A 25,840-nucleotide genomic window follows, 5' to 3' on the forward strand; every position below is an offset into this window, starting at 1 on the left:
ATTATTTGTACACTATTTGTCAACAGTACTTGTGACGATACACGAACTAGCGAGCAAGCGAGCATATCAGCGCATTAACATCGACATGGCTTTGGCGTTGCTTAAGTTCTAGAAATAAAAATCTGATTTTTTGCTTTATAACCATTTGAGAACGAGGTCGAACCTTGCCCTAAAGTGTGTCTCGCAGCGTATTTCTAGCATCAGTCCCTGTCAGATTCATTACTTCTTACCTTTAAATTGTGATTAACGCGTTCTATTCCTCAAAACTAATCATCACGTTGTACCCATGCCAGTCCCAAATGTTATGGTAAAAATTTCTTTATATTGATGGGAGCAGAGAATGTGATGGGACGTAGGAAGATTCTGCGAAAACGATCTGCCGAGGTAAGGCCAACCACTCGGCCCACTCATCTCCCAGGTGTTGGCAGATAACATTCAACAGATATGCTCCTGAATCGCCAATCTGCCAAAGGTCCCGCGCTAGATGCAGAATAGAAGCATAATAGGCCAAAATGGCTATCGCTTCAGGCTTTCTTTCGACAAGCTTCCTATTATATTCCTCTGATACCATCAGTGACCAGGAAAAGACCATCTGAATCAAGTACTTCCGACCCAGAAATACCCTGGTGTCTAGGTCATCTAGTGCAACCTGTATAAGTTCTATAGCAGACATGTAGATCTCCTTCTCGGCGGGCGAAAGGTTTGGTGATGCAGAGATCAAGTCCAGGATGTTGTCACAATCGGGACCGACGCCTTTCAGTCGACTCAGACCCAGCCCCCACGACATCAAAGGCACGAGCTCCGATGTCTTCAACAATGCCCAGGCGCGACTGACGATTACTCTAACACCTCTCCGGATCCTAGCAAAGTTCACGTAGCAGTCAATGAAAGGATCCAGGTTGGTGCTGCGGAATGCAAGTGCGTCGACGCAGAGGTGACGGCCGAGGATGGCGGAGAACAGGACCAAGGGGACGCAGCTGGGCTCGTCTATCCGCGCCTTTTGAGCGTTGAATAATGATATCGCTCTTGTTTGTAGCTGAACTGCGTCGTGTAGGAATTCCATTGCGTTTTCTGGCTCGAGTATCGACATATGCCGAGCAGACAGGGCGAGGATCTCGTGCATGAGGTACGGGGCATCGGACCCAGTCTTGAGGATGAGCTGGGTATTTCGTTCGATGAGACTCGGGTCGAGCTCGGGCACGGCGAGTGCTAGAGAAAAGTGCACTAGGAATCTCATGTGCGCCATGTTGATTATATTATCCGATAGAGTGGGAGTGGGCTGGCCCATGTCGCCGGTATACACTATCAGGTGGGCCAAGTCCGGAGTCGGGATGACAGCGGGGCTCCTCCCGGTCGGAGATCCGTACGGCGAATCTGGCTTTGATGTTCCGGTATCTGACAGTACGGAATCCTGCATGGATTCATCGCCACGCGTAGAACTTGCTACAGACCCTGGATCTGCAGCATATGGGAACACGCATGTGCGGTCCACCATCGTACAGTTGACGCATCTTGGCCGAGTCTCATCGCACTGCTCATCCGATTAGTCGACGTCTTCAGCCTTACAACGCCCGTCGGCAGGTACGCGTAAGGTACACCGTTTACGTGGAAACTGACACGTCCAGCTTACCTTCATGTGGCGCCGTTTGCACTCGGCACACCCCTTCCGGGACTTCCTATGGGAGCGTCTGTACATGGTTGGCCCGATCGATGGCTATACCAATGTACGCTTATCGGCTCGAATACCGGCTAAGTTTGATGCCCACCCCTTGGAACCCGTAGCCCCCGAATGCTTCAAAAGTCGCAGCGTACCAGGTCGATAACGTTGTCAACGGTGAAGAGACATAAAGGCGACCATTGAGGTTTTTCCACTTGACTGAACACTTTGGCCGGTGAACAAACTTTAAAGAATCCACACGGCTAGCTAGGCATACTCGCCCAACTTCTCTAAGCCATGATGCTTTACGTACGTCGACCTCAGCCGCGATTTGTTTTTCTAGCTGCGCCGGGTTTCACGGGCGATCCGTGGACCATATAATTAGTCTGTCCGACTTTATGCTTAGTTTCGCCCCTAAAAGCTTTGCGATACGTGTATTCGGAGACCGCCGGGCCAATGGTTGACTATCTTTAGGGCATGACCCACCCTTGGAATACGTGTATTCGCTTTTACCTCGGACCACTCACCACCAAAGGCTCCCAAGGCTGATTTCCAAGTTTGATTCGTTACTAGAACTCGCAGGGGGCATTACATAGATGGCGAGGAACTGTATTAGGGCACGTCCATGCTTTTTCTCCGTACTCTTTACACCGTCATGCCATACGGTCTACGTACAGCATGCCGGTAAAGACCTTTGCCACGTTCCACGCCCCAGCGGCCCGCACCCGTTCACCAGGATCTCGCTAGAGCATTGCTCGGTGTCATTAACATAAGACAGGTGTCAATGACATGAGCTGAAGGGAGTCTTTAGCCTGCCGGATCGAAAGAAGAAATATGACTGCCGGAGCTTTTGGTCCACATCCCTATCTTGTCCTATAATGGGTCGTCAGAGGTTTCCTCCCTCTTGGTATTGCTCATGCGAAGCTCGACTTTGAGCACATACACATTCACTTGACATGATGCGTTTCTGTAGCGATGAGTATCGAACGTCAGAGAGTTGATGCTACTTTTTTCACAGGAACATTGCGGCTAAATCAGCACACGCGTATGGGCGGAGACAGGAAAGAGCTCTTCTCTAAATCGGCATGTTAGGATGCGAACGTGCCATTTACCCTCAGAAAACTGAGTCACCTGATATCACCAATACGAGGTGCAGAATATGAGGGGGCGCAACAAACTAGCTCAGTTTCGCATTCGAACCTTTTGGCGTGATCAAGCCTGTCATGAGAATGCTGGGGACAAGACGAATCATCAAATAATAGCAGAAAGAATCTAACGATCATGTACTCTGCTTTTTTAATATGAATATTGTACTGAAATGATGATTATTTTGGTTTTGGTTCCCGGTGCTCGATCAACTCAAACGTATCTATGCTTCGTATTTCGTGGCTCGGCCTCATGAGTCTCCCAGAAACTCTTTTCTCCAAATTCAATCCCTGGATGTAGAGCTCGAAAAGCCACGTGGGACTCTCACTCAATTCCCAATAGCTGGCCACATGCGAGCCTGTCAACTTGCTTGTATGCTGCTTATTCCTGTGACACTGGAGCAGAAGGCTCTCGGTCGGTGGAACTATGTCGGAAAGAAATCAGCCAGTGAACCCCTGTCAGCAAGTTAGCATGCTGTTTTGACACAGCAGTTGCGTGAGCAAATACGCGCCGATCGCTCCTCGCTCTCGGTGCGAAGCAAATGCTCAACCATTGAACCAACATAATCAGGCACTCTGCAAGGAAAACCACTCTTCAGCTATCATTGACCGAATCGTTGAAGAGAGGGTCAAGGAAGTCGAGTGAACACAACAACAAAGGGGTCAGAAGGACCACCACGGCCCAGGGCCAAGCAAAAGTGCCAAAGTGGACAAACTCCTGCACCCCAACGTTTCCCAGAACTCTACTTGTACCTCCCAGTTCTTTCCGCATCTTGGGATTGTTGAGAGGCTCGAAATTGCAGATCCGTTTGGGATGATTGGTGTGAATGGTATTACCGGTTGAATCTTCAAAGCTGGTTTTCAAATCGGAGAGGACTAGAAGGAAGCGCCGAGCGATTTACAAAGCTTCTTGAGACGTTGGAAAATGATCCTTTCTGAGACTGATATCAGCATCATCTTGAACAAGGAATCACAAGACGTTTTTGAGGGGCGGCAATCGACGGTGCTTTCGCACCTCGTAGATGGCAAATTATCCTTCAGTCCAGATACTCAGGGGCGTAATTCTTTTGTCACAACGGGCTCGGAGGTCTGCTGAAGAGATTGCAGAAGCAGAGCTGAGGTTGCCGTCTGCGCTGGGAAACAATCAAAGGGGCAGTCCAAAGCGAACGTACCCATACCGCGGTCAAGGACCTCCAACAACGATATCAGCTACTGAATGGCAGAACGGGCGCCAATAATGTTACGTTAACCGCAAGTAACTTGGCACAAGTCAAAGGTACTAGGGACGAACTACATCAGTAGATACAAGACGTGGATAAAACCAGAATTCTAGAGTGCATTCCGCTGGTAAATCACCCTACGTAGCAAAATGACAATTCTCAACAAGATATAAGGACACCAGACAATATCTCATCGATTGTCCTAAATTCAGAAAGCTGGGTACAGGGTGACAAGTATACTTTGTATTGCACTAGCCTTCTAGGTGTCGGTAATAGAGACATACCGTCTATCGTGGTCGACTTTCTCAACATTAACAAACGATTTAACGATGACCAGAACTGAGGTTTGCCGTTTCGATCTTGCAGCGTTGGATTGCAAGATCAACATATTTACTGGGGGAGACTGGGTACTTTACTCAAGCAGCTGTGTCATACTCTTTGTGCACTACCAATGGAGGTATAAGACCGCTACAAGGCCGAAAGAAAGCACAAGGCGCGACCGTCAACCGCCGAACTTATGAATTTGCTTCGGGGTGTGGCCGATCCGCTCGACAAAGTTTCCATCGCTGTCGATGCGCTCGATCAGCATCACGCCAGCGACAGTCTTCTGGATACGATCTTGGACTTACAGACCCTGTGTAACGTAAGCCTCTTTACCACGTCCAGGTTCCTTCCCAGTATCAATTTGCGATTCGAACACGACCCAGCTCTGGAAATCCGAACCACAGACACCTGCTAGCTTTTGTGAAGAGAACTCCAGAACCCCAACCCAAAAATGTTGACAAAGATTACCGTGAGTGTTCAGAGAATATAGCCTGTGATCCGTGGGCTGTGATAGCATGAAGTAAAGAGAGTAGCTCGCATCAATTTCCTTCTTATAGGGCTACCCCTTCAGTCAATCTATAGAATGACTTGGGCCGCAGACCGTTGTATGCGAAGGCCCCGGAAGAATTTGTAAGCCGAGCGAGAGATGTCTCCTGTTCTTCTGGAGCTATGTGATGGGCTACAAAGGTCGAAACCTGAAGTGAAATATAAGTGCAGGCGGTGGAGGAACAAAAACAGGACTTGATCATGGCATAGCGGTTCAGAGTCTGCGTTGTAATAGGTGCGGGTGACAGTTGCAGGTATTGTGCAGCAACAAGACGCGAATGAGGAAGCAATTTCCAAGGAAAAACGATAACAATGATTCAACACTAGATAGTAAAGGTAGCTAAGGAAAGTAACAAATGTAGATGACATCAAAACTCCACAATGCCTGACCCAATGATTTCCAATCTCCACTATATCTCCTCTCAACCCCAGTTGTGATCCATCCAAGACCTTTCTCTTCAAGTTCCGTTGAACTGTTTCTCCCAGTGTTGTCCCTTGCCAGTTCCCATAGCATTCCCACACGAAATACAAATAAAACTTGTTACAACTCACTCATAACAACTAGTAATAGTAAGGAGACTGCAGAATTGTGGTTCTGATCGCCCTTGTGTCCCGTGTGACCACCATGTTCCCTGTGTATATCCTCCCATCAAGTCGTATCCCATGCCCCCGACTCATACAAGTACAATCCATATCCTCATAAAAGCGCCCCCATTATATCTTTGAAGATATCTCCGAAAAGCACTAACAATCTAATAAACACTACTCAATCGTCTTCATGTCTTCGTAGTATGATGATACCCATAACTCTTTCTCTCTTGTATCTCTCCAAATGTCAGGTGTTGCTCAGTCTCTAGTTGCTCCAGTCGAATCCGACGCAAAGCTTGCTCTTCTTGCACACAGCCTTGGTAAGAGTCTGGATGCTACCACTGCTCAACAACTCGAGAACCTGCATATTGGCCTCGAACTCGCGAGTGATGAAGTTACGAATCTCGATAGCGACAAGCGAGTCCAGCGGGTAGTGCGACAAGCTGCGAGTGACGTCGAGATCCTCAATCTCCATCATCAGAACGGCGGCAATCTTCTCGACCAAGCCGCGGCAGACGACCTCCATGGCCTCTGTCTCGCTGCGTGACGCCTTGAGGGCGGCGTTGAGAGAGACAGCACCGTTGGCACCGGCCTCGGCGGCGGCAAGCTCCTCGGCAGCCAGGCGGAGAGCCTTGAACTTGGCATCGGGAGTCCAGAAGGGCTGGATGCTGGGCGTGATACGCATACCAGTGATGACGTGGTGGTTGCAGACGGAAGTCTTCTTCGAGATGGATGCGCCGATGAGAGCAAGCACCTCAGCCTCGCAGATACTGTCGGATCCCAAGTTCTTGGCGACCTCAGCAGCACGCTCGGCACTGCCATCGGCCAGGTAACCGGCATCAGAGACAGCGGTCAAGTCGAGAGACGTAGCGGGCAGACCAAGGGCAAGACGGTGCTGGACGAAGGCGTTGAGGAAGCAGTTGGCGGCGGCATAGGCGGCTTGACCACGGTTACCGACGGCTCCAGCAGCGGAAGAGATGGCAATGAAGAAGTCAAGCTCAGTCTGGCGCTCCTGGAGGGCGTTGTGGAAATTCCACGCACCCTGGACCTTAGACTCGGTGACCGAGGTGTAGTCGTTGTAGGTCATTTGCTCGAACAGAACGTCCTAGATTGATGTTAGTATAGAGAATGTTAGGGGAGTAAGATAGATAACATACACGAAGGACCATGGCACCGTGGATGACACCACGGACGGGAGGAAGACCCTTGAGGCCAGTGTTGAACAATTGCTCAACGCTAGACTTATCGGCGACGTTACAAGGGCGGACGGTGATGTGAGCACCGTCGTTGGCAGCCTCGTCAATAAGCTCCTTGACCTTGCCGGTGGCAGAGCCGCTGCGTGACAGGAGAACAAGGTTCCTGGCGCCGTGAGCGACCATCCACCTGGACATGCTTCGGCCGAGACCACCAGTACCACCGATGAGGAGATAGGTAGCATCAGGCTTCAGAAGGGCCTTGGCAGCCTTGGAAGGAGTAGCCATGACGACATCCTCAGCATGAGGGACGACAACCAGCTTGCCAGGACCCTGGGTGGATTGCAGTGTCTTGAAGGCTGTCTCCATGCAGGAGACGGGGAAGACGGTGGCAGGGTCGATGGGTCGGAGCTGGTCATCGGCAAGAAGCTTAGAGACATCAGCGACGAGTCTCTCCATAATCTTGGGCCTCTCGGCGGCAAGGCCAAAGATGTCAACACTAAGGAAAGAGGCGTTGCTGTCAGACTGGCCCATGTCGAGGCGGGTAGCGCGAGAACCATCCTTCCTACGAACATCAACGAGGCAACCGAAGCGGCTGAGGCAAGCCCAGCTCTCTCTCAGGGCATCAGCGCCCGGAAGGGTGTTGAGAACAACGTCAACACCCTCATCGTTGGTCGCGCGTCTAACGGCGGCTCTCCAGGTGGTGTTGCGGCTGTAGAAGATGTGGTCCTCAGGAACATTGTAGTGCTGCATGAGAAGCTTCTTCTTGGCGGCGGTGCTAACAGTGACGAAAATCTCGGCACCGATCATCTTGGCGAGGCAGACTGAAGCCTGGCCAATACCACCACCAGCAGAGTGAACCAGGATGCGCTGGCCCTCACGGAGGCGGGCCTGCTCGACCAAGCTGTAGTAGGCAGTGCAGTAAGCCAAAGGAAGGGTGGAGGCATCCTCGAAGGACATCTTGGAGGGCATGGCCATGACATTGGCAGCAGTGGTCCGAGTGCGGGTAGCATAGGCACCGTGGCTGATGGTGAGGGCGGCAATGCGGTCGCCGGCCTTGTGGGCCTTGACGGCGGAGCCTACTCTGGTGACGATACCGGAAGCCTCAACACCAAGAGCGTGCTTGTCGGCCTCGGGGATCTGGCCCTTGGCGATCATGACATCGCGAAGGTTCATGCCAACGGCCTTCACGTCGAACTCAATCTCGTTGTCACCTAGAGGCTGGATGGCAGCAACGTCGTCAACGAAGTGCACCGTCTCAATGGCACCGGGAGTGGAGAACTCCATCTTGAGGCATCGGTTGTCCTTGCCGAAAGGCTGCATCTCAACAACACTGGGGTTGGTTTCGCGGTGGACGAACTCGTTCATATCCTCATCGTGAACAATGCGGGGGGTGGAGAGCTTGCCAGATCGCTCCATGAACTCAAGCTCACTGGTAGACGAGGCACTAGCACCGAAGGCGAGCTTGAAGATCTCGAAGATAACTGCAGCAGAATCGTCCTCGTCGAGCTGGTTGTTGTCATCCAGGTCAAGGGTGGCGAAGGGCAGAACAGTCTCAGAGCGAACGGTTCTGCTAAGACCGATGATCATGTTGGACTCAGGCGAGGTAGCCTTGTCGTAGGCACCACGGACAACCCACAGGCAGCCCTGGACACCGGCAAGCATGCCACGAACTTCAGCAAACTGCTCCTTGGTAGGGTTGGCAAGGAAAGGCTGCTCAATCTCAGTAAGAACGACGGTAAGCTTGCCCTCAGTATTGACTTCGTGCATAGTACCCATCTCAGGCAATCTGGAGGTTGCGCTGGCCAGAGCAATTGCAAGGCCATTGGCCAACATCTGCTGAGAGTTGGAGTCACCGTGAATGATGGCGACGTCAACATCGGGCAAAGGAGCATCAACCTTGACACCGGAGGCACCGTTAATCTTGGTCTTGGACTTGCCAGACAGCGACTTCAAAGTTCCAATCTCCTCCCACTCAAGCTTGTAGCAAAGCTCGCGGGCAGGGTTGCTGGCCAACTCAGTCTCTCCGTCAATGATGGGAGAAACGGTGAGCTCGTCAATCTCAATGACCAAGTCGTTGGCTTCTGAGGTGGCGAAGACAGAGACCTTGGTAGAACGAGCCTCGGCGGGGAAGTCAGCCTTGCAGTACGCCTTGAGGGTGCTGCCAACCTCCTTGGTGAGGGCGGTGATGTCGCGAGAGATGGACATGCGACCGATGGAAGAGGGGAGGTAGACCGTGTTGATGTCAGTGCGGCCGGCGCCGAGGATGGGCCAGTACATCTCAATGACAGACTCCAAGAAAGTAGGGTGGAGGACGGAGCTGGTCTGGTAGTGGTTGGGCATGTCGGCCGCAACATCGAAGGATGAAATGATACCAGTGGAGTACTTGTTCGACGCCTTGCAGTCTTTGATGCACTGGAAGGATGGTCCGTAGCCGACACCAAGCTCAGTCAGGCGCTCGTACATGTCGTTCTCCGCAATGGCAACAGCCTCAGGGCCCTCGCTAGCCTTCATGGTAGCCTCAGCTCCGCGAAGAGCGGCAAGCTTCTGCTCCTTGCCATCGACCTCGTTAGTCTCAGTGCCGTGGAGAGCGATGAGACCAACGCAGTGCTCTGTCCAGCCACTGCCGTGAGACCAAGAGCAAATGCGGAACTCCTTCCAGGTCTCGGATGCAGTCAGGTTGGTCTCCTGGTGAGGGCGCAGGTTGATAGTCATCTCAACATCAGCGTCCTGCAGAGCCAAAGGCTTGACAACGGAGACATCTCTCAGCTCATACTTCTCGAATGAGATCTCCTTGCGCTGGGCCCACTGGGCGGAAGCCTCCAAGGCCATGCCGATGAAGGCAGAGATGGGGAAGATTGTCACCGACTGGATCGCGTGGTGGCGAAGCCAAGGAAGATCATCCAAGTGGACAATGTTTCTCCATGTCGGCTCGAGATCGCTGGAGTAGATGGCCTCAAGACCGATCAAGTCGTTTCTGGGCGACTTGCGGTACTTGTGCATCTGAGTCATGCGGGACTCTTGCCAATACTTGTTCTGGTAGTTCCAGGCATAGCGAGGAAGATCAGTCAACAGTGACGGCTTCTTCTTCAGGTTGGGGAAGTTGACGTTGTCCATGTTGAGAATGGCACCCTTGGTGATCAAGTTGCAGGCCAAGTCCATTGCAGACTCAACGGCATCCTTCTTGCGGACAAGAGGAGAGGCATAAGGCACCTTCATGGCAGCCTCTCCGACATGCTTCAGGATTTGCTTGATGGGACCCTGAAGGGCAGAGTGGGGACCCAACTCGATGATCATGTTGACGCCAGTCTTGTGCTCGCCAACGGGCTCCAACATGGTCTCAAGAGCCTCAGAGAAGCGCACAGGGCAGGTAAGGTTGTTGACCCAGTAGTGGGCCTGGCACTCGAAACCGTCGATTTGGTGTCCGTAGAGGGAAGAGTGGAAGCGGACATCGGTAGTCTGAGGATGGGGAAGCTCAGAGATAGACTCGCGGTATTCCTTGGCAACAAGGTTCATGTGGTGCGAGTGGTAAGCAGTCTCGACCTGCAGGCGTCTGTTGAACATCTGCTTGTCCTCAAGGTTCTTCTCGAGCTCGCCGAGAGCTACGGAATCACCGGAGATGGTCAAACTGGAGGGACTGTTGTAGCAGGCAATTCTGACCTGTTGTTGCTTGAGAGCATCGATCATGGGCTGAACTTCCTCCTTGGTTCCGCCAACGGCCATCATGGAGCCCTGAAGATCAGGGTTTCGCTGCTTCAGGATGGGGATGAGACGGCCTCTGTGGTAGGCAATGGCCATGGCGGCCTCGAAGCCTATGATACCGGCAGCGTATGCGGCGCCGATTTCACCAGAGGAGTGGCCAGCAACAGCCGCGGGGCGAATGCCCCATGTGCGAAGAAGGTCAGTCAATGCAAGCTGAACAGCACTGCAAGCCGGCTGAGAGATGTGAGCCTCAGAAACCTTGGAAGATTCTTGGTCCTTGCTGAGCTCCTCGATGAGAGACCACTCAGCACCCAACTTCCTCAGGCACTCGTCGGCTCTGTCAATGGCGGCAGTGTAAATGGGGTACTGGCCGTACAATTCGCGGCCCATGCCCCACCATTGAGCACCCTGACCAGTGAAAACGAAACCGATTCTCAAGGGCTCAGTCTCCTTGCCGGGAATGACTTTGCCGCTGTTGAGTGTCTCGATGAGCTCGAAGGAGTCAGTGGCGGGAATAGCAACCCTCCACGGGAGCATGGAGCGACGCGAACCAAGAGTGTATGCGATGTTGTCCATGAGATCGTTCTGGAAAATCTCAGGCCTCTGCTCGAGGTAGACAACGAGGTTCTTCATGACGGCACCGACGGAGTTCTTGTCATTGGCAGACAAGACGTAGATCTTCTTGGTGCTCTTGGCCTTCTTGTTATCGGGAGGAGGAAGGTTCTTGTTGTCCTTCTTGGGAGCGCCGGTGTGGGGTGCCTTCTCAAGAACAACGTGTGCGTTGGTGCCACCGAAACCGAAGTTGTTGACACTGATGTACTTCTTGTTCTTGGGGAAGGGCCTTTGAGTGGCAGGAACCTTCATGTTCCATTCCTTCCACGGAATCTTCTCATTGGGCTTCTTGAAGTCGTGGTTGGGGAGGAGGAAACCTCTCTCCAGCATCATGGTTGCCTTGATGACACCAGCGATGCCAGACGCCGCTTCCAAGTGGCCAATGTTCGACTTGACTGAACCGATGAACAAGGGATCCTTCGTTGATCTGTTTTGGCCAATGACATTGTGGATGGCAGTGGCCTCAATCGGGTCACCGACCTTGGTACCAGTGCCGTGGGCCTCGACGTAACCGCAGTCATTGGGGTCAAGACCTGCGTTTCTATAGATCTGCCTCATGAGCTTCTCTGTGCAGATTGTCAGTATGGTTTCATGAAAAACTGGATACAATGCTGCATACCCTGTGCTGCGCCACTGGGCATGGTGATACCAGGCGTCTTGCCATCCTGGTTGATGCCAGTGCCTCTGATGACGGCACGGATTGAGTCGTTGTCTCTGATGGCCTGGTCGAGGGGCTTCAGAATGATCATGCCACAACCTTCGCCACGGCCGAAACCGGTACCGCGCTGGTCAAAGGCAATAGATCGACCAGAGTCCGCGAGCAATCTGCAGTCAATGTGTCAGTAATGAAGAAAAAGTGCGACGACAAGCATCCAAGCGTGCAGCGTAGGCTTACCTGCAAGAGGAGAAGGAAATCCAAAACTCAGGCAGCATGTTCAGATGGCAACCACCAACAATCGCTGAGGTTGACTCGCCAGCACGCAAACTCTGGCACGCCAAGTGGAGGGCGACCAAACTTGCTGAGCAAGCTGTGTCTGCTGTGAAACTCGGTCCCCTGAGGTCGAAGAAATGTGAGAGTCTGTTGGACTGCATCGCATGGGCACATCCTAAAACGTATATTAGCGCAATTAAACGTCTGGGGTACAGGGGTTACCCTCATACCTGTGGCCTGGTGCATGGGAATCGTGTCGCTGTCCCTGAACAAGTGACTCTCGTACTCGGCGAAGCTGCCGCCGACGAAGACACCGACGTCTTTTCCAACAATCGTGTGCTTGGGAATACCAGCGTTCTCGAGGGCCTCGAATGTGCACTCAAGCAGAAGACGCTGCTGGGGGTCCATGGAAATGGCCTCCTTCTCTGTCAAACCGAAGAAGGGGGCATCGAACGACGCCAGGTCGACGTCCAAGAAGTTACCACCCTCTGCGTGGTAAGCTCCAGTCTTGCCCGGGTTCGGGTGGTAGAATGCTTCGTGGTTGAAGCGCTCCTTGGGCACGGGAGTGAAGCCGGTTCTGGCACGGGAGCACAGCTCCCAGAACTCGGCGGGGCTGGAGACGCTGCCGGGCATACGGCAGGCCATACCGACGATGGCGATGGGCATCTGCTTCAGGCCGGCATCACTGCCGCCGACGGGGTTGGTGTAGCCCTGGCTCGTCGCATGAGCACTGGCACTGCCGTTGGAGTGGCCGTTGGAGTGACCGTTTGTTGATTGTCCGTGGATGTTGAGGCCGACACCGTCTAGGGGCCCCACGGACAGGCTAGTGAAGCCATCGGATGTGGTATCGGAGTGATCGATCGGGGTCATCATGACAGGACTTGCCGATGGCGATGTCCCCGATGAGGAGTAGGACAGCACGCCGGGCGCCATGATGAAAGGTGGAGGAGGGAGATTTGCGGAAGCCGCTTGTAAGTGTCGAATCTACTCGGCAAGCATTCGTCGAAAGCAACGAAGAAAGTGACAGCGAAGGTTCCGGCGCTCTAGGCGTTCCTTACAATGATCAAAAGAAGAAGGGAAAATGCGGATGAGGAGGAAGAAACGAAAGGCGGACTGCGTGTGCTCTAGATAGAAAACTTGGGGCTTGGAAGAGGGCAGGCCGGAGTGATATGGGAGTACGTACCAAGCCTCGTTGAGATGAGTGAGTGTGACAAAATTTCTTTCCTGGTCCTGGTTGGGATTCTTCGTAGGGTTTTTAGCTGATCAACGGCCATGGGGAAACATCACACTTGATGGTGCTCGCTCCGTCGCGAGTGAGTTGACATGGAAGGGACTGGTTGGTGATCAGATCGCCAAGTCGGCCGGAGTTCCTCGCACAGACTAGCCTGTGTGATTTAGATTTGCCTGACGGTTAGGTAGATCATAGGGAGATCCCGAACGTGCATACTGGGCGCATGCCAGGAACGAAGAAGGACCATCACGGAGAGGTGCCAGGGCACATCCGATGCCGGGTTGCCCATGTCGACCCGGAGCAGCGGAGCAGCGGCAGTCCCTGCTCACCACGACGTCGCCTCCCCCAGATTCACCAGGGAGGACTGGCCAGCATCAGCACGAGGGAAGTGGCCCAGTGGCGGCCGAGGCGAGAAGCTTGTACCATGTCTATGGCTAATCTGGTCAAAAGCAATTCCTCATGAACTGATTATGCGTATTGTGTGGGCAAATTGGTATATCCGTTCGTCATATTCGCGCATCACTGGAGAAGGGATATGCGGTCCATTCAGCGGCCAGAAGCAGTGCCGATGGTTCATCGTTCAAGGGGGTGTTTCCATGTCCAATCGGTCACCGTGATTCGGAGACATGATCAACTGCAAGGCGGTTTGCTCTTGATTTGCTGAATGCTGAATGGCGTGAAGAGGTGCCTTAGTTTGTTTGCAATTGAGCGGCACTGCCAGTCTGGTATGCAGTGTGGTATGCAGTTTCCTTGCAGAGTGCAGAAGCCGGACGTTTGACTCGGACTAATACATGGAAGCGCAATGAACACTCGAACCTCCCGGACGGGAGCCCGGTGGCGTGGTTCGGAGGTGAGGTGGTGAAGTCGTCGTCGAGGGGAGTTGCTATGGTGTCTGCACCGGTACGCCGCACTACGCAGTAAACGGCTGGGGGTTCTCTTGGGGGTGGATCACTCCACTGAAGCTTTGGACCGTGAAGCAGCAGCAACGGCGAGCTGGGCCATCAGGAGGTGGAGCAGCAGCATTGGAAGCAGCAAAGCCAAGCGCAGCACGGCATGGCAACGCAGCACGCAGTGTGCTCCGTGAACGTAGTGTAGGAGACTGGGTCATTGCGGCGTGGTCCCAACTCGGCCTAGCGGTCCGGAGTGGAGAACTTTGTTCCTGATTATGTAAGTATCGTTTGCCGCCATGATTGGCTCCCCGGAGACTCTTTGAGCCTCATGGACTCGAGGAGGCTCTGTGAGGATTCACTTGGGTTGGGACTCTTGAGAGCCATTTTGCGGCCGATGTCTGGAAGTTGCCGCTGCAGTGGCGACCCAGTAATTCAGTGCCAAGGGAGAGCAAGAAGGATGGGATCCTGCAGCTTCTGGCCCCAGACTGACCATCTTGCCATCCCACCCAACGAGACACACGCACAAAGACACTGAGAAAGAGGCAGAGCAGCTCTGAAAGCTGCCCGTACAAGAGATGATGGGGCGGAGTGCATATTTCCCCCCATCTCCAGGCATCCGTCTGGTCCTATTTGCTGGGAATATCTGCGGGTTCTGTGGATTCTGCAGAACATTTGCTGGAGAAACCCAACGTGGCGGAGCTTGTCTCTTCATCTGCTCTCATGTTTAGTTGGTCTGGTCATCGGCGCTCGTTTGTTGTTCGGTTTAGAAAAGAGTGCGTCTTGTGTCAAAAGCACCGACGGTCGAGATAGCAGCGGCGGAGGTGTCGAGGCGTTGCGTCTGTTCTCTGCCCACTTTCGTCCCGATGACATGGTCAGGACCAGGACAGAGGCCTATCGCATCAAGCACACCGAGACCCTCTGCCAAGGTATGCGGTGCCGGTTCATGTACAGATGAATAAGAAAGAGCCCAGCACCGTTCCAACGTCTGTCTTACTGTAAGACAGCCCAGCGAACGGGATTGAGTAAGCCCAGCAGCAGCCCTGGAGCAACAGCAATATCTGTAGTACCTATACCTGCGCCTGGAACAATATCCGGCGGGCGAGACATCTGGGGAGAGAAGGGGGAAGAAAGCAGGGGTTGAAGGTACAGGAAAACGCGGCGGCAGATCCAAGCTGCAGAGAGTTCGCAGTGATTGCAGGTGGGAAATGCAGCCTTGGAACGGCACCATATGCAGGTGTTGGTGCAGGATCCCGAAAAAGGAATAGTCGGATCTATCGCCCGAATTGGCTTACCTTGGCCCTTTTCGCCTGACCTGGCGACTGGGGGATTGGGAGAAACGAGAGACGAGGATGGAGAGGATGAAGTCAATGTAAGGTAAGGTCGCGTCGGGTTGCACCGCATATGACCATGTCCACTTTATCGGCTTATCGGCCTATCGCATCTACCCCCCTTATCGTAATACACTGTCTAAGACATTGTCCCGCTTAATGCTCCATACCCGTTTCTCTGGTCCACCCCGATGGAAACTCTCCGCAATACTTCCACTCACCTCAGCCCAACTCCCTCGAACATTTCCACATCTCTCAGACACAACTAATTACACATCATCCTTCTCGACAATAATAATCGTAACCGCTACTCCATCGAGTCAAGAGAGTTCGGTCTCGCATTCAGTCTTCGACTCCCTATCCCGGTTCTATTCGTTGTCACTGGCAGAGAACCCAAGGCATGAAGGGTGTTTCTAAAACTGCTTCTGTCAGAAAGCTTTGGCAGCTTCCAAATCACAAGCGCGCCCTCCGTCGCACCTCCTTCCCGTGCCGTTGCACCATCAAAGCTCTTATTTGACACGCGCCAGCCACACTAGAGGCCTTGTCCCTGCACCGCACTGGATTTGCGCAGGCGTTAGTCTGGTTCTACGGTCATCCTGGCTCGAGTACAGTTGGAATCTCGAGGAGGTGCCTCGGACTCTGCCGCGCTGCAGTACGCTTCGTTTGTCAATGTGTACCTGAGTCCTGCCCATACCCACTCACTCACCCTGCGCTGTGTTCACTCACTCAAGGATCACATACGAGAACTCTCATCCCCCAATGTGTCCTGTTCCATCCCAGCTCATCTAACCACATCCCGTCAAGTAGTTCTGTAAGTCAGCGAACGGCCGTGTTCCAAGGAAACGCATCTTTGCAAAACAATGTTTCCTTCTCTGCAAACACACGCGCCTACCGTGGGCGCCGCTCACTCATTCACTCACTCACTCATCCACCCAGCCACTCAATCGCCCAATCTCTCTCACCCGACTTCATCCTCGCTTACTGTCCGATATGTACGCACAAACACACTCTCACAATCTTACAATCCCACATTATCACTCCAGCTCCTCATACTCTTCAGCACACTTCTGGCTATCCCACCCACCCCGCTCCGCTCATCTCCTCTCCCGTTCCAGTCAGATAGACGAGACCGTCACACCCACACTGCGCCCCCGCGCGGGCACTTCCTTATCCCGTTTCAAGCTTACAAGGTGACAAGAGCCGGACCGAAGTCCAGCCCAAAGTAGTCCACTTCACAACCAACATGTCATCGGTTGCACCAGTGCATCACCAGCGCGTCGACCGAGGGTTCGGATCTCGGGATGCCCAGAGGCTGACTGGCAGCCTGCCACGTCCCATCAGACTATCTGCCAAGTGTCTTGCCTCTCTGCAAAGAAGCCCACTGGCAGGCATTCCTCGACTCCTTCCATGTGGCGTGGCGTCTCGCCGCGCTTGTTTCGCCTCCATGTCTTGAGTCGCCCACTCACTAACATCGTCTATCCTCGTCCAGTTTTTACTCGACCGAGGACCGGGACACCCTGCCAAGCCGGTCTCAGGACCGATACTCACAGGCCCGGTCTCACATCACCTCATCATTCCAACCCTTTCAGTGAAGCACTCATCCATCCATCAGCCACTGGCCCAGTATTCCGCTCCAGCTCTCACGCTCTCATAGACAGCCCAAACCGACCCGTTGTTCGGGTTGGTCCCATCATTCAACGGCAAGGTACCGACAAAACAACTCATCGCCCCAATCTCGCTGAGGTGCAGAGTTTCACAAGTTCCTTATTCGTTCCGGGTCACGGTCGATTTGAGTTGTCATTCTAAGCCTGGGACTGGGTCAACTCAGCCGCCTCCTGTGTCTTGTCGTCGTCCCGCCTCAACTGCTGCGCCGTCTCATTACCTGTCTGAGCTGATGATTTCGTCGTGGGTCGATTACCGCGCATCATATCACAAGTGTTTCTTTAGATAGCTTCGAATTGATTAAAACGCTCCTGTTGGCCAGGCCATCCTCATCGAACTATCTCATCTCCACACCTCGCTGATTCATCATCCACAATCATCAACATCATCAAACCACTTCATCACATATACTCTCGCGTCCACTTTCCAACTTCCCGCTTTTTGACAGTTCACTTGTTATTGGACGATTGGTCTCGCTCGGTTCCGCTCTCACATCTCACGCTAACCCATACCTACATTCACCATGTTGCGCTTCTTGTGCCTTCCCGGTGCCTACGGCAGCTCGGACGTGAGTACTCAGACCTGTTGATGCTATCTAGGACATTTCACTAACATACACTAGAAATTCCAAGTTCAACTTGGTGAGTTCCCTCTCATGCAGTAGAGCCACCATAGACTTATCGTGAGCGGCTTCACTATTGAGATTCACTTACTGACAGTCTCTCAGCCCCCATCTTGAAGGAGCTTACTGAGGATGGCACGGCTCAGTTCCACTTCATCCATGGACCTTGCAAGGCCGTTCCGCCTCCGGGCTTTGAGGACTACTTCGGAGCTCCCCCCTACTACCGCTTCATCGAGCCCGATAGGGATGTCGAGAAGTCCCACAGCGACGATGTCCTCATGCGCATTCGTGACTTCCCCGACTGCGAGACCCCCGAAGACACGATGAGAGAGCTCATGAGAGAGGGTATCGCAACTACCCATCGCAGTACCGACAGAGCCATCAAGTTCCTGGCCGACATTGTCGCGAAGCGCGGCCCCTTCGACGGCATCATCGGCTACTCCGAGGGTGCCACCGTGGCATCCACCTTTATGCTTTACGAGCAGCGCCGTCTCAAGCGCTCCGGCATCAAGCCGGCGTTCAAGTACGGCATCTTCTTTGCTGGCTGGCCTCCGGTCGACCCCAAGACTCACGCCCTGGTCCTCTCCGACGAGAGCGAGGAGCGTATCGAGGCCCGCACCCTGCACATTAGTAAGTCAAGATGATATTCGCATTGCTTCAATGCTGCTTATCCGGAGGAATGCTGACGATCCTCTTCCTTCCAGTCGGATCCTTGGATCCTTATGTCGATGGTTCTATGGCCCTTTACAACATGTGCGATCCCGACACCGCGTATCTTTTCGACCACGCCAAGGGCCATACCCTACCCCGTGACAAGGATACCATCAAGGAGCTTGGCGACATCATCCGCGAGACCCAGGCTGACATGCAAGAAGAGGGTCTCCTGTCGTAAAGGATGGAGTGTGGGGAAAGGGTGATCCCAGCCGAGGGAATATCCCCGGATAATTAGCATCGATTGTCGTTTTTGGGTTTTTGGATCTATGGACGGGGGAAGGAGGTACAGCAAAGGGACTGGTTTCCTCCTCGTGTCAGCATTAGAGATAGACGGGTGTTTGGCATGCCGCATATCCTGGAGCCTGCTGGAGTCGGGTATTATGGTTATTTGGGTTTTCTTGCGTTGGTTTATGGTTTTCCTGGCTTTACTGATTTTCAAATCATGTTTATCGCCACCGGCTTCTTCCAGGGGGTTTTGGATGAGTTGTTAGTTGCTAGGAAAGACGAGTGCAGCTAGAAATTCTAGATGGCAATGCCAGAGCATTTGACAGAAGTTCCCATCACGGGTCCGTCAACATGTCAAATGTGATTGATTGACTGACTAGAGGCTGAAGCGCATAAATGCATGATCCGGCGGAAACGAACTCCGTAGAGTCTAGAGACATTTGTCTTTTGCCATGATGGGGTAGGTGCAAGCAAGGTAAGTATGGGTCTGTCAACTAAGGTAGCCTTTGGAACCAAGATGTCAAATACTCCATGTGCCAGAAATACACATCATGGATAACACATGTTCCTAAACACGAACATGGGCAGAGAAAACGCGCTGGGCATAGAATCAAAAACGTTGCCTTCACGTGTGCCCTCGGGATCGCATCCCCTGGCTCGCGTTTCTTCCGGCGGGCCAATCCATGCCGCTCATCTGCGAACCATGGACACCACTTTCCATGACTTGTAAAACAAAAGATGAAATCTCTCCATTGAATTGCCCTTCTAGGCATTGATCGTCAGAGATTGGCGACACATGGAGAAAATGAAAGGGTGGTGAAGGGTAAGGGATGGTGTGGATGGGTAAGGATGAGGAAGGGGGAATTGGGTGCAATACCTGTCTTGGATCGCAAAGCATGCGTTTCCTGGCTTTGCCCCAGACCACTCTGGGACGAGCCGGAAGGTGATCCATCCTCCCGCACGGGCGATCCCAGATAGCCCCTCAACCTGCATATGCGAGTATGAGAAAATGGTATCCCGTAGTTATTTCGTACTCTAAGCATGCGCTTTGGCGTGCAGAGCTTTGACACGGAAATAGTGCGAAGTGAGCGAGAAGACAGACATACGAAAGTACCCGCGAAAAGAAGCGGCAAAACTGGAGCAGTGCACCTAGGACTAAGAGAAGAGAGCCCCCAGCAAAAGGGAACACGAACACATGCTTCCCGTTTCATCTTTACATCACACGGGTAGAGAGAAGAAACCACGTCCGTTCCCTTACTCGTTTCCGCTTGCCCCCTCCAAGACCGATCTGAGCTTACCCTCACACACTCTCAGCCATCTTTGCCCCCATTCCTTTCCATGGCCCTTCCTCTCCTCCACGCTCCTCCCACGCTCCGCCCTCTGGGTCTGGGTTTCCCTATTGAGTTCCACTTGAGCGTTTCTTACCTTTGAATCATCGACTTAGACTTGTCTTTGCTGCCCAGGCGTCTCCCCTCTCAGTCCCCAAGGCATCAGCCATCTGCTCTTCCCAAGAAAGGCACCCTCTACTCTTTCTCTCTCTCTGTTTCCCGTCTCCAAATCCATCCCATCTCTCCCACCAAGCAATCTCACAATCCTCATCCCCAAACAACTCTCTCGGCGCTGGGTCGATTTCGCTGTTTCGAACAGCGATGCGGAACCAACACAGCCCTTTGATCACTCAGGTGGCCCGTTGACAACCTTAGTGGTTACATCTGCCGTTCCCTCCATTTCACAGCGATACCCCCCCATCCCCCGATTTCCCCTTTCCAAACCCTTGCCCTGTTCTCCCCCTTCCCCTCCCCTCCTCCTGATCGAGTTTTGGCTGTGGTTTATTCCAAAGTCCCATCTGCGATTTGCCAACTTGTCCATCCCCTGGATCCTAGCAAGTCGCCTGCTTGCTCTTTGTCAAGTGTTGGAAACTGCCGCGGGACGACAAAAGACGCCACCTTCAACATATCAGAAAGCAACATTTTTGGCGTTTGACAAATCTTGCCACGACTTTTGGTATCGAACATCGCATAAGGACACGAGCATTTAGTCAAAGTATACCGGATCTTCCACTTAAGCAAGCCCACCCTCCTCACACGCCGATCCCTGGTCAGCTCCCACATGGCCCGGGCCTCCACATAGCTTGCAACCCAAACACGATCTGCCGCCGGACCCGGTACCCGATCACCCACCCCGGTCTACGAGACCCACTCCACCACCCGAACCCACCATGGCCACGCCGGCCGGCGCCGCTGATGCGGCAGCTCCGGCTGCGGCCAACGGGGCCGCGGGCGCCCCCACCGATCCCGGTGCCACACCGGCGGAGCCCAAGAAGGCTTGGTACAAGCTCAACGCCAAGACCTTATTGACGATACGCAACTTCTTTGTATGTTCAATTGACTCTAGCACCTGGTCGCCATCGCGGCTTCGTCGTACCTGTTCTTTGCTGACCGGCGACGCAGAAAATCTTCCACTATGGAACATTACTCGATAAGTTTATCATAGTAGGGTCTATCATTGGTGCTATCGGTGCCGGGCTTACCATGCCGGTGATGAACATTGTCTTTGGTGAGTGCATTTTCACGCTCAAGACTATACTAGCTTACTGACGTGCGTAGGACAACTCGTCGGCACCTTCACGGGGTTCTTTATGCAAGGAACATCAGAGACACAAGAAGACTTTGAGAAAGCAGTCAACCAGGGAGTGTAAGTTTCAACAAGCATTCATGTTTAACCGCATAGATTAACGTTCAGCCAGATTGTACATCGTCTATCTGTTTATTGCCAGACTCATCTTGACATACCTCTCCAATGTGAGCACTTCAAACGCATAGGCTTTGCATCAACTAACACATGATTAGCTTGGCTTCCGCATGACGAGTCTTCGCATCTCAGCAAAGATTCGCCTGCACTACCTACGATGCTTGTTCAACCTCCCAATCTCAATGCTGGACATGTTGGCGCCTGGTCAGACAGCCGCCATTATCACCATCACCGCGAGCATCTTGCAGCTGGGTATTTCCGAGAAGATGGGACAGTTCTTCTCCAGTCTTGCAGTCGTTATCGCTGGGTTCACCATCGCCTTCGCCTACAACTGGCTTCTGACGTTAACGACGAGCTCCGGACTGGTCTTCATCGCCATCGTCTACGCCATCACCACGCCGCCAATCATCAAGAGGTTGAAGGATGTTCAGGACATGGATATCCAGGCCGCCTCCGTCGCAACCGAGGCGTTCAGCTCAATCCGAATGCTTGCTGCGTGCGGTGCCGAGTTCAAGCTGCTTGCGAAGTACGGGCTTTTGGCAGATCAATCACGGAAGAGGGGTGCAGGTATGGCTTGGCTCATTGCGATTCAGCAAGGATTGAGTAAGTTGCCACGACTCCACTGATAGAGTTATTCCTTGCTGACATTCCACAGTTTTCTTCGCCATTTACGCGTAAGAATTTAATCCAACGGACATTGAAGATTGTCAGCTAACACTTTTAGAACTTTCGCTCTGTCATTCTGGTACGCCTTCCAGATGTACACTATGATGGCCCTGACGACTCCAACATCCCTGATCGTGTAAGTTATCATCATCCCTCAGGATCAACCCCGAGTAGCTCATCCGAAAAACAGTGTTCTTCTCTGCATCATGATGATGGCCTCCTCCTTGGGTCAGATCACTGCGCCACTGCAGTCCGCATCGCAGGCCGCCGACGCCAACGCCATCTTCCACACCATCATCGACGCCCCCAAGGCGACGTACGGAACGCTCAAGGCGCCCGAGGTAGCAGCCGCCGAAGACATCGTTTTCCAGGCCGTCAACTTTGTGTATCCCAAGCGCCCCGACGTGAAGATCTTGGACAACCTCTTCCTCACATTCCCTGCCGGCAAAGTCACTGCCATTGTGGGTCCTTCGGGTTCCGGAAAGAGTACGATTGTCGGCATTTTGGAGAGATGGTACGAGTTCAATGGTGACATGCAGACTAACCAACTGGTAAGCCGTCTTTTCTTCAGTTCTGCATTTGTGAGATATTAACTGACACCACACAAGGTCCTCTGGCTCCGCAACGGTATCATCAGTGTCGGCGGCCGGTTACTCAGCGAGATCGATCCCAAGTGGTGGCGTAGCCAAATCGGTCTGGTCCAACAAGACAACGCTCTCTTCAACACTACCATCTTCAAGAATGTCGAATACGGTCTTATCGGAACTGAGTGGGAGCACAAGTCCCAGGCGATTAAGGCAAGGTTGATTGAAGAGGCATGCAAAGATGCCTTCGCCGATGAGTTCATCTCACGCCTGCCAGAGGTACTTTCTTCAAAGACTCTGCATCAGACTCACATACTAACCCACGTTAGGGATATCAAACTGAAGTAGGTGATGCTGGTATCAAGCTCAGTGGCGGTCAGCGCCAGCGTCTTGCCATCGCCCGTGCCATCGTCAAGCAGCCCAAGATCCTCATCCTCGACGAGGCCACTTCCGCCATCGATGTCCGTAGCGAACAGATCGTACAGGCCGCTCTCGATCGCGCATGCAAGGGACGCACAACCATCATCATCGCCCATCGCCTTGGAACCATCAAGAAGGCCGACAACATCATCCTGCTCCGCAAGGGCCAGGTCGTCCAGCAGGGTACGCACGAGGAGCTGATGTCCCAGGTCGACGGTCCTTACCATCTGCTGGCTACTGCACAGAAGCTCGATATGGGCGTTGAAGAGGAGGAAGACGTCTTGTTTGGCGATCTCAGCTGGAGGCGGCCCGAGCCTGAACGTCTTTCTGTTCACAAGTCTCTTCAGGGAGGTAGCAGTACCGGAGATCTGACCGAGAAGAGACCCAGCAGCGAGGGCACTTCCACGGGCATGCTTCAACATCTCCACGAGATCAACGGCTCTGATGAGGAACTCGAGCGCATCGAAGCCGGTAGCTTGAGGGTTGTCAAGGAGCCAAGAGGATGTCTCGGTCGATGGAAAGCATTCCACATGTTCGGTAGCTTTGGCCAGCTTCTCGGTGAGCAAAGGAAGAGATGGAAGACGTACATCATCATTGCGTTTGCTGCACTCGGTGCTGGAGGTGAGCACCCCTCAATATCCATTGCCTCTGTTTGACTGTATCGAAAATACTAACGTCATTCACAGCGAGTACTCCCGTTCAAGCTTACCTTTTCGCGGTTCTGGTTTCACTCTTCTCATACTGGGGCAACTTCTTGAGAGTCATCGCCAATCATTGGTGCGAGATGTTCATGTACCTCGCCACAGGTGTGGGAGTCAGTCATTTCCTGCTCGGCTGGGCTACCACCACTATCGGCTTCGTAAGTCACTCGTCCATTTCTGCTTCGCCCTGATCTGACAACTATTCAGGGTATCGTTCGCGTCTACCGCAAGGAGTACTTCCGCAACATCATCTACAAGCCTTCCTCATTCTTCGATGCCGAGGGTAACTCTGCCGGTTCCCTGACCGCCCGCCTCGCCACTGATCCCACTATGCTCCAGCAGCTTCTGGGCACAAACATGGCTTTCGTCCTCATCTCGCTATTCAACGTCATTGGCTGCGTCGTTGTCGGTCTCGTCTTCGGCTGGAAGCTCACTCTCGTTGCGCTCGGCACATCCATGCCCATTATCGTGGCAGCCATGTTCTACCGCGTGAGACACGAGACCAGCTTCGAGACCGCCAACAATGCCGTCTTTGCCGAAAGTGCCAAGTTTGCGTCGGAGAGCATCAGTGCGATCCGCACTGTCTCCAGTCTTACGATGGAAGACGGAATTTGCGACCGCTACGATAACTTGCTCAATGACCACATCAAGGATGCCTTCCGCAAATCTCGCTTTTCCGTCATGGTCTTCTCTTTCAGTGATAGCATTTCGTTGCTCTGCATGGCTTTCGTGCTTTGGTGAGTGATCCTGGGCATGAATCGCGATCTTCTTTTGACTGACTCCTTGCAGGTACGGTGGCAAGCTGCTCTCTGGGCACGAGTACACTCCCTTCCAGTACAGTAAGTGTCCACAGATCAGGGTTGCCAACTATTTACTTACATTTGGTAGTGGTTGTCTACATTGCAGTCGTTCAGGGCGGTATGAGCGCCGGCCAATGGCTCAGCTTTGGTCCCAGTATGTCTCCTTCCACTTTCCACGCATGACAGCAGCTGACAAACGACAGACATCGCAAAGGCAAAGACTGCAGCCGACCGCATCCTGGCTCTCCGCGAAAACGAAGACGACGACAACCAACCCCAAAAGGGCGTCAGCGACATCGTCCCCTACGAAGTTCACTACGAGAAGGGTGTCGAGATCGACTTCAAGGACGTCTGGTTCAGCTACCCAACCCGAACCCTCCCTGTCCTCAAGGGGCTGGACCTCAGAATCGAGCGTGGCCAGTTCGCCGCCATCGTCGGACCTTCCGGCTCCGGCAAGACAACAATCATCTCCCTCCTCGAGCGCTTCTACACCCTCCAGGCCGGCGGCGAGATCCTGTACAACGGACACGACATCAAGACGCTCGACCTCGTCAACTACCGCAAGAACATTTCGCTCGTCTCCCAGGAGCCCAACCTATTCACCGGTTCCATCCGCGAGAATATTCTACTCGGTATCGAGGACGAGGACGCCGTTTCAGACGAAGCAGTCCACGCCGCGGCGCGGGATGCAGGTATCCACGACTTCATCATCTCGTTACCCGAGGGCTACAACACCCAGGTCGGCAACGCCGGCGTGACGCTCTCAGGAGGCCAAAAGCAGCGCGTCTCCATCGCGAGAGCGCTCATCCGCCGGCCGTCGCTGTTACTGCTAGACGAGGCGACGAGCGCGCTCGACAGCGAGACGGAACGCGGCGTCCAAGCCGTGTTCGACGCCACCAAAGGTAGCCGGACGATGATCATGGTCGCCCACAGGCTTGCGACGGTGCAGAACGCCGATGTCATCTTCGTCATGGCGGACGGTAAGGTCGTTGAGCGGGGTGATCACGCGAGTTTGATTGCCGAGAAGGGTATTTACTTCCAGATGGTGAGTCTTCTTCCTCTTCCGTGACCCCCCACAGGAATCCCCAGGCATCCAGAACAACTCTTGAACCTTTGACTAACGTTCAACAGTGTCAATCACAAGCATTGGACAAATAAACACACAAGTTTCACACTCTCTATCCGGGGTTTAGACAAACAAGAAGGCGGAAAGTGGTAAAGGCGTCAGAGAAAGATTGTGTACAACTAACATCAATACCACGGGGTTATTTGCGAATTTCTTCACTCAACAAAGTGTATTTTTCCACTTATTTGTTACAATCTCAAAG

General features: G+C 53.2%; 4 protein-coding genes across 4 annotated transcripts; 2 read left to right on the forward strand and 2 right to left on the reverse strand.

Annotated features, from left to right (window-relative positions):
• Positions 1 to 319: 319 nt before the first annotated feature.
• Positions 320 to 1,246, reverse strand: N0V96_004939 (uncharacterized protein; the record flags this gene model as incomplete). Its single annotated transcript, XM_065757265.1, has 1 exon — positions 320 to 1,246. The coding sequence occupies one exon, from the start codon at positions 1,244 to 1,246 to the stop codon at positions 320 to 322; it is 927 nt and encodes a 308-aa protein (XP_065614034.1).
• A 4,499-nt stretch (positions 1,247 to 5,745) lies between these two features.
• On the reverse strand, positions 5,746 to 12,851 carry N0V96_004940 (uncharacterized protein; the record flags this gene model as incomplete). Its single annotated transcript, XM_053198373.1, has 5 exons — positions 5,746 to 6,585; positions 6,638 to 11,553; positions 11,607 to 11,812; positions 11,883 to 12,093; positions 12,149 to 12,851. The coding sequence occupies 5 exons, from the start codon at positions 12,849 to 12,851 to the stop codon at positions 5,746 to 5,748; spliced, it is 6,876 nt and encodes a 2,291-aa protein (XP_053044137.1).
• A 4,701-nt stretch (positions 12,852 to 17,552) lies between these two features.
• Positions 17,553 to 18,543, forward strand: N0V96_004941 (uncharacterized protein; the record flags this gene model as incomplete). The annotated part of the gene is made up of 4 exons (XM_053198374.1): positions 17,553 to 17,597; positions 17,652 to 17,670; positions 17,757 to 18,281; positions 18,356 to 18,543. The coding sequence occupies 4 exons, from the start codon at positions 17,553 to 17,555 to the stop codon at positions 18,541 to 18,543; spliced, it is 777 nt and encodes a 258-aa protein (XP_053044138.1).
• A 2,265-nt stretch (positions 18,544 to 20,808) lies between these two features.
• On the forward strand, positions 20,809 to 25,670 carry N0V96_004942 (uncharacterized protein; the record flags this gene model as incomplete). Its single annotated transcript, XM_053198375.2, has 16 exons — positions 20,809 to 20,964; positions 21,041 to 21,146; positions 21,197 to 21,284; positions 21,337 to 21,391; positions 21,440 to 21,944; positions 21,997 to 22,015; positions 22,066 to 22,143; positions 22,198 to 22,558; positions 22,616 to 22,870; positions 22,921 to 23,632; positions 23,698 to 23,870; positions 23,920 to 24,449; positions 24,502 to 24,551; positions 24,601 to 24,666; positions 24,716 to 25,557; positions 25,644 to 25,670. 16 exons carry the CDS (start codon positions 20,809 to 20,811, stop codon positions 25,668 to 25,670), a joined length of 4,023 nt encoding a protein of 1,340 aa, XP_053044139.2.
• Between the last annotated feature and the right edge of the window lie 170 nt (positions 25,671 to 25,840).

This window comes from Colletotrichum fioriniae, assembly GCF_027942845.1.
Source record: "Colletotrichum fioriniae strain IMI 355084 chromosome Unknown scaffold_5, whole genome shotgun sequence".
NCBI lineage: Eukaryota > Fungi > Ascomycota > Sordariomycetes > Glomerellales > Glomerellaceae > Colletotrichum > Colletotrichum fioriniae.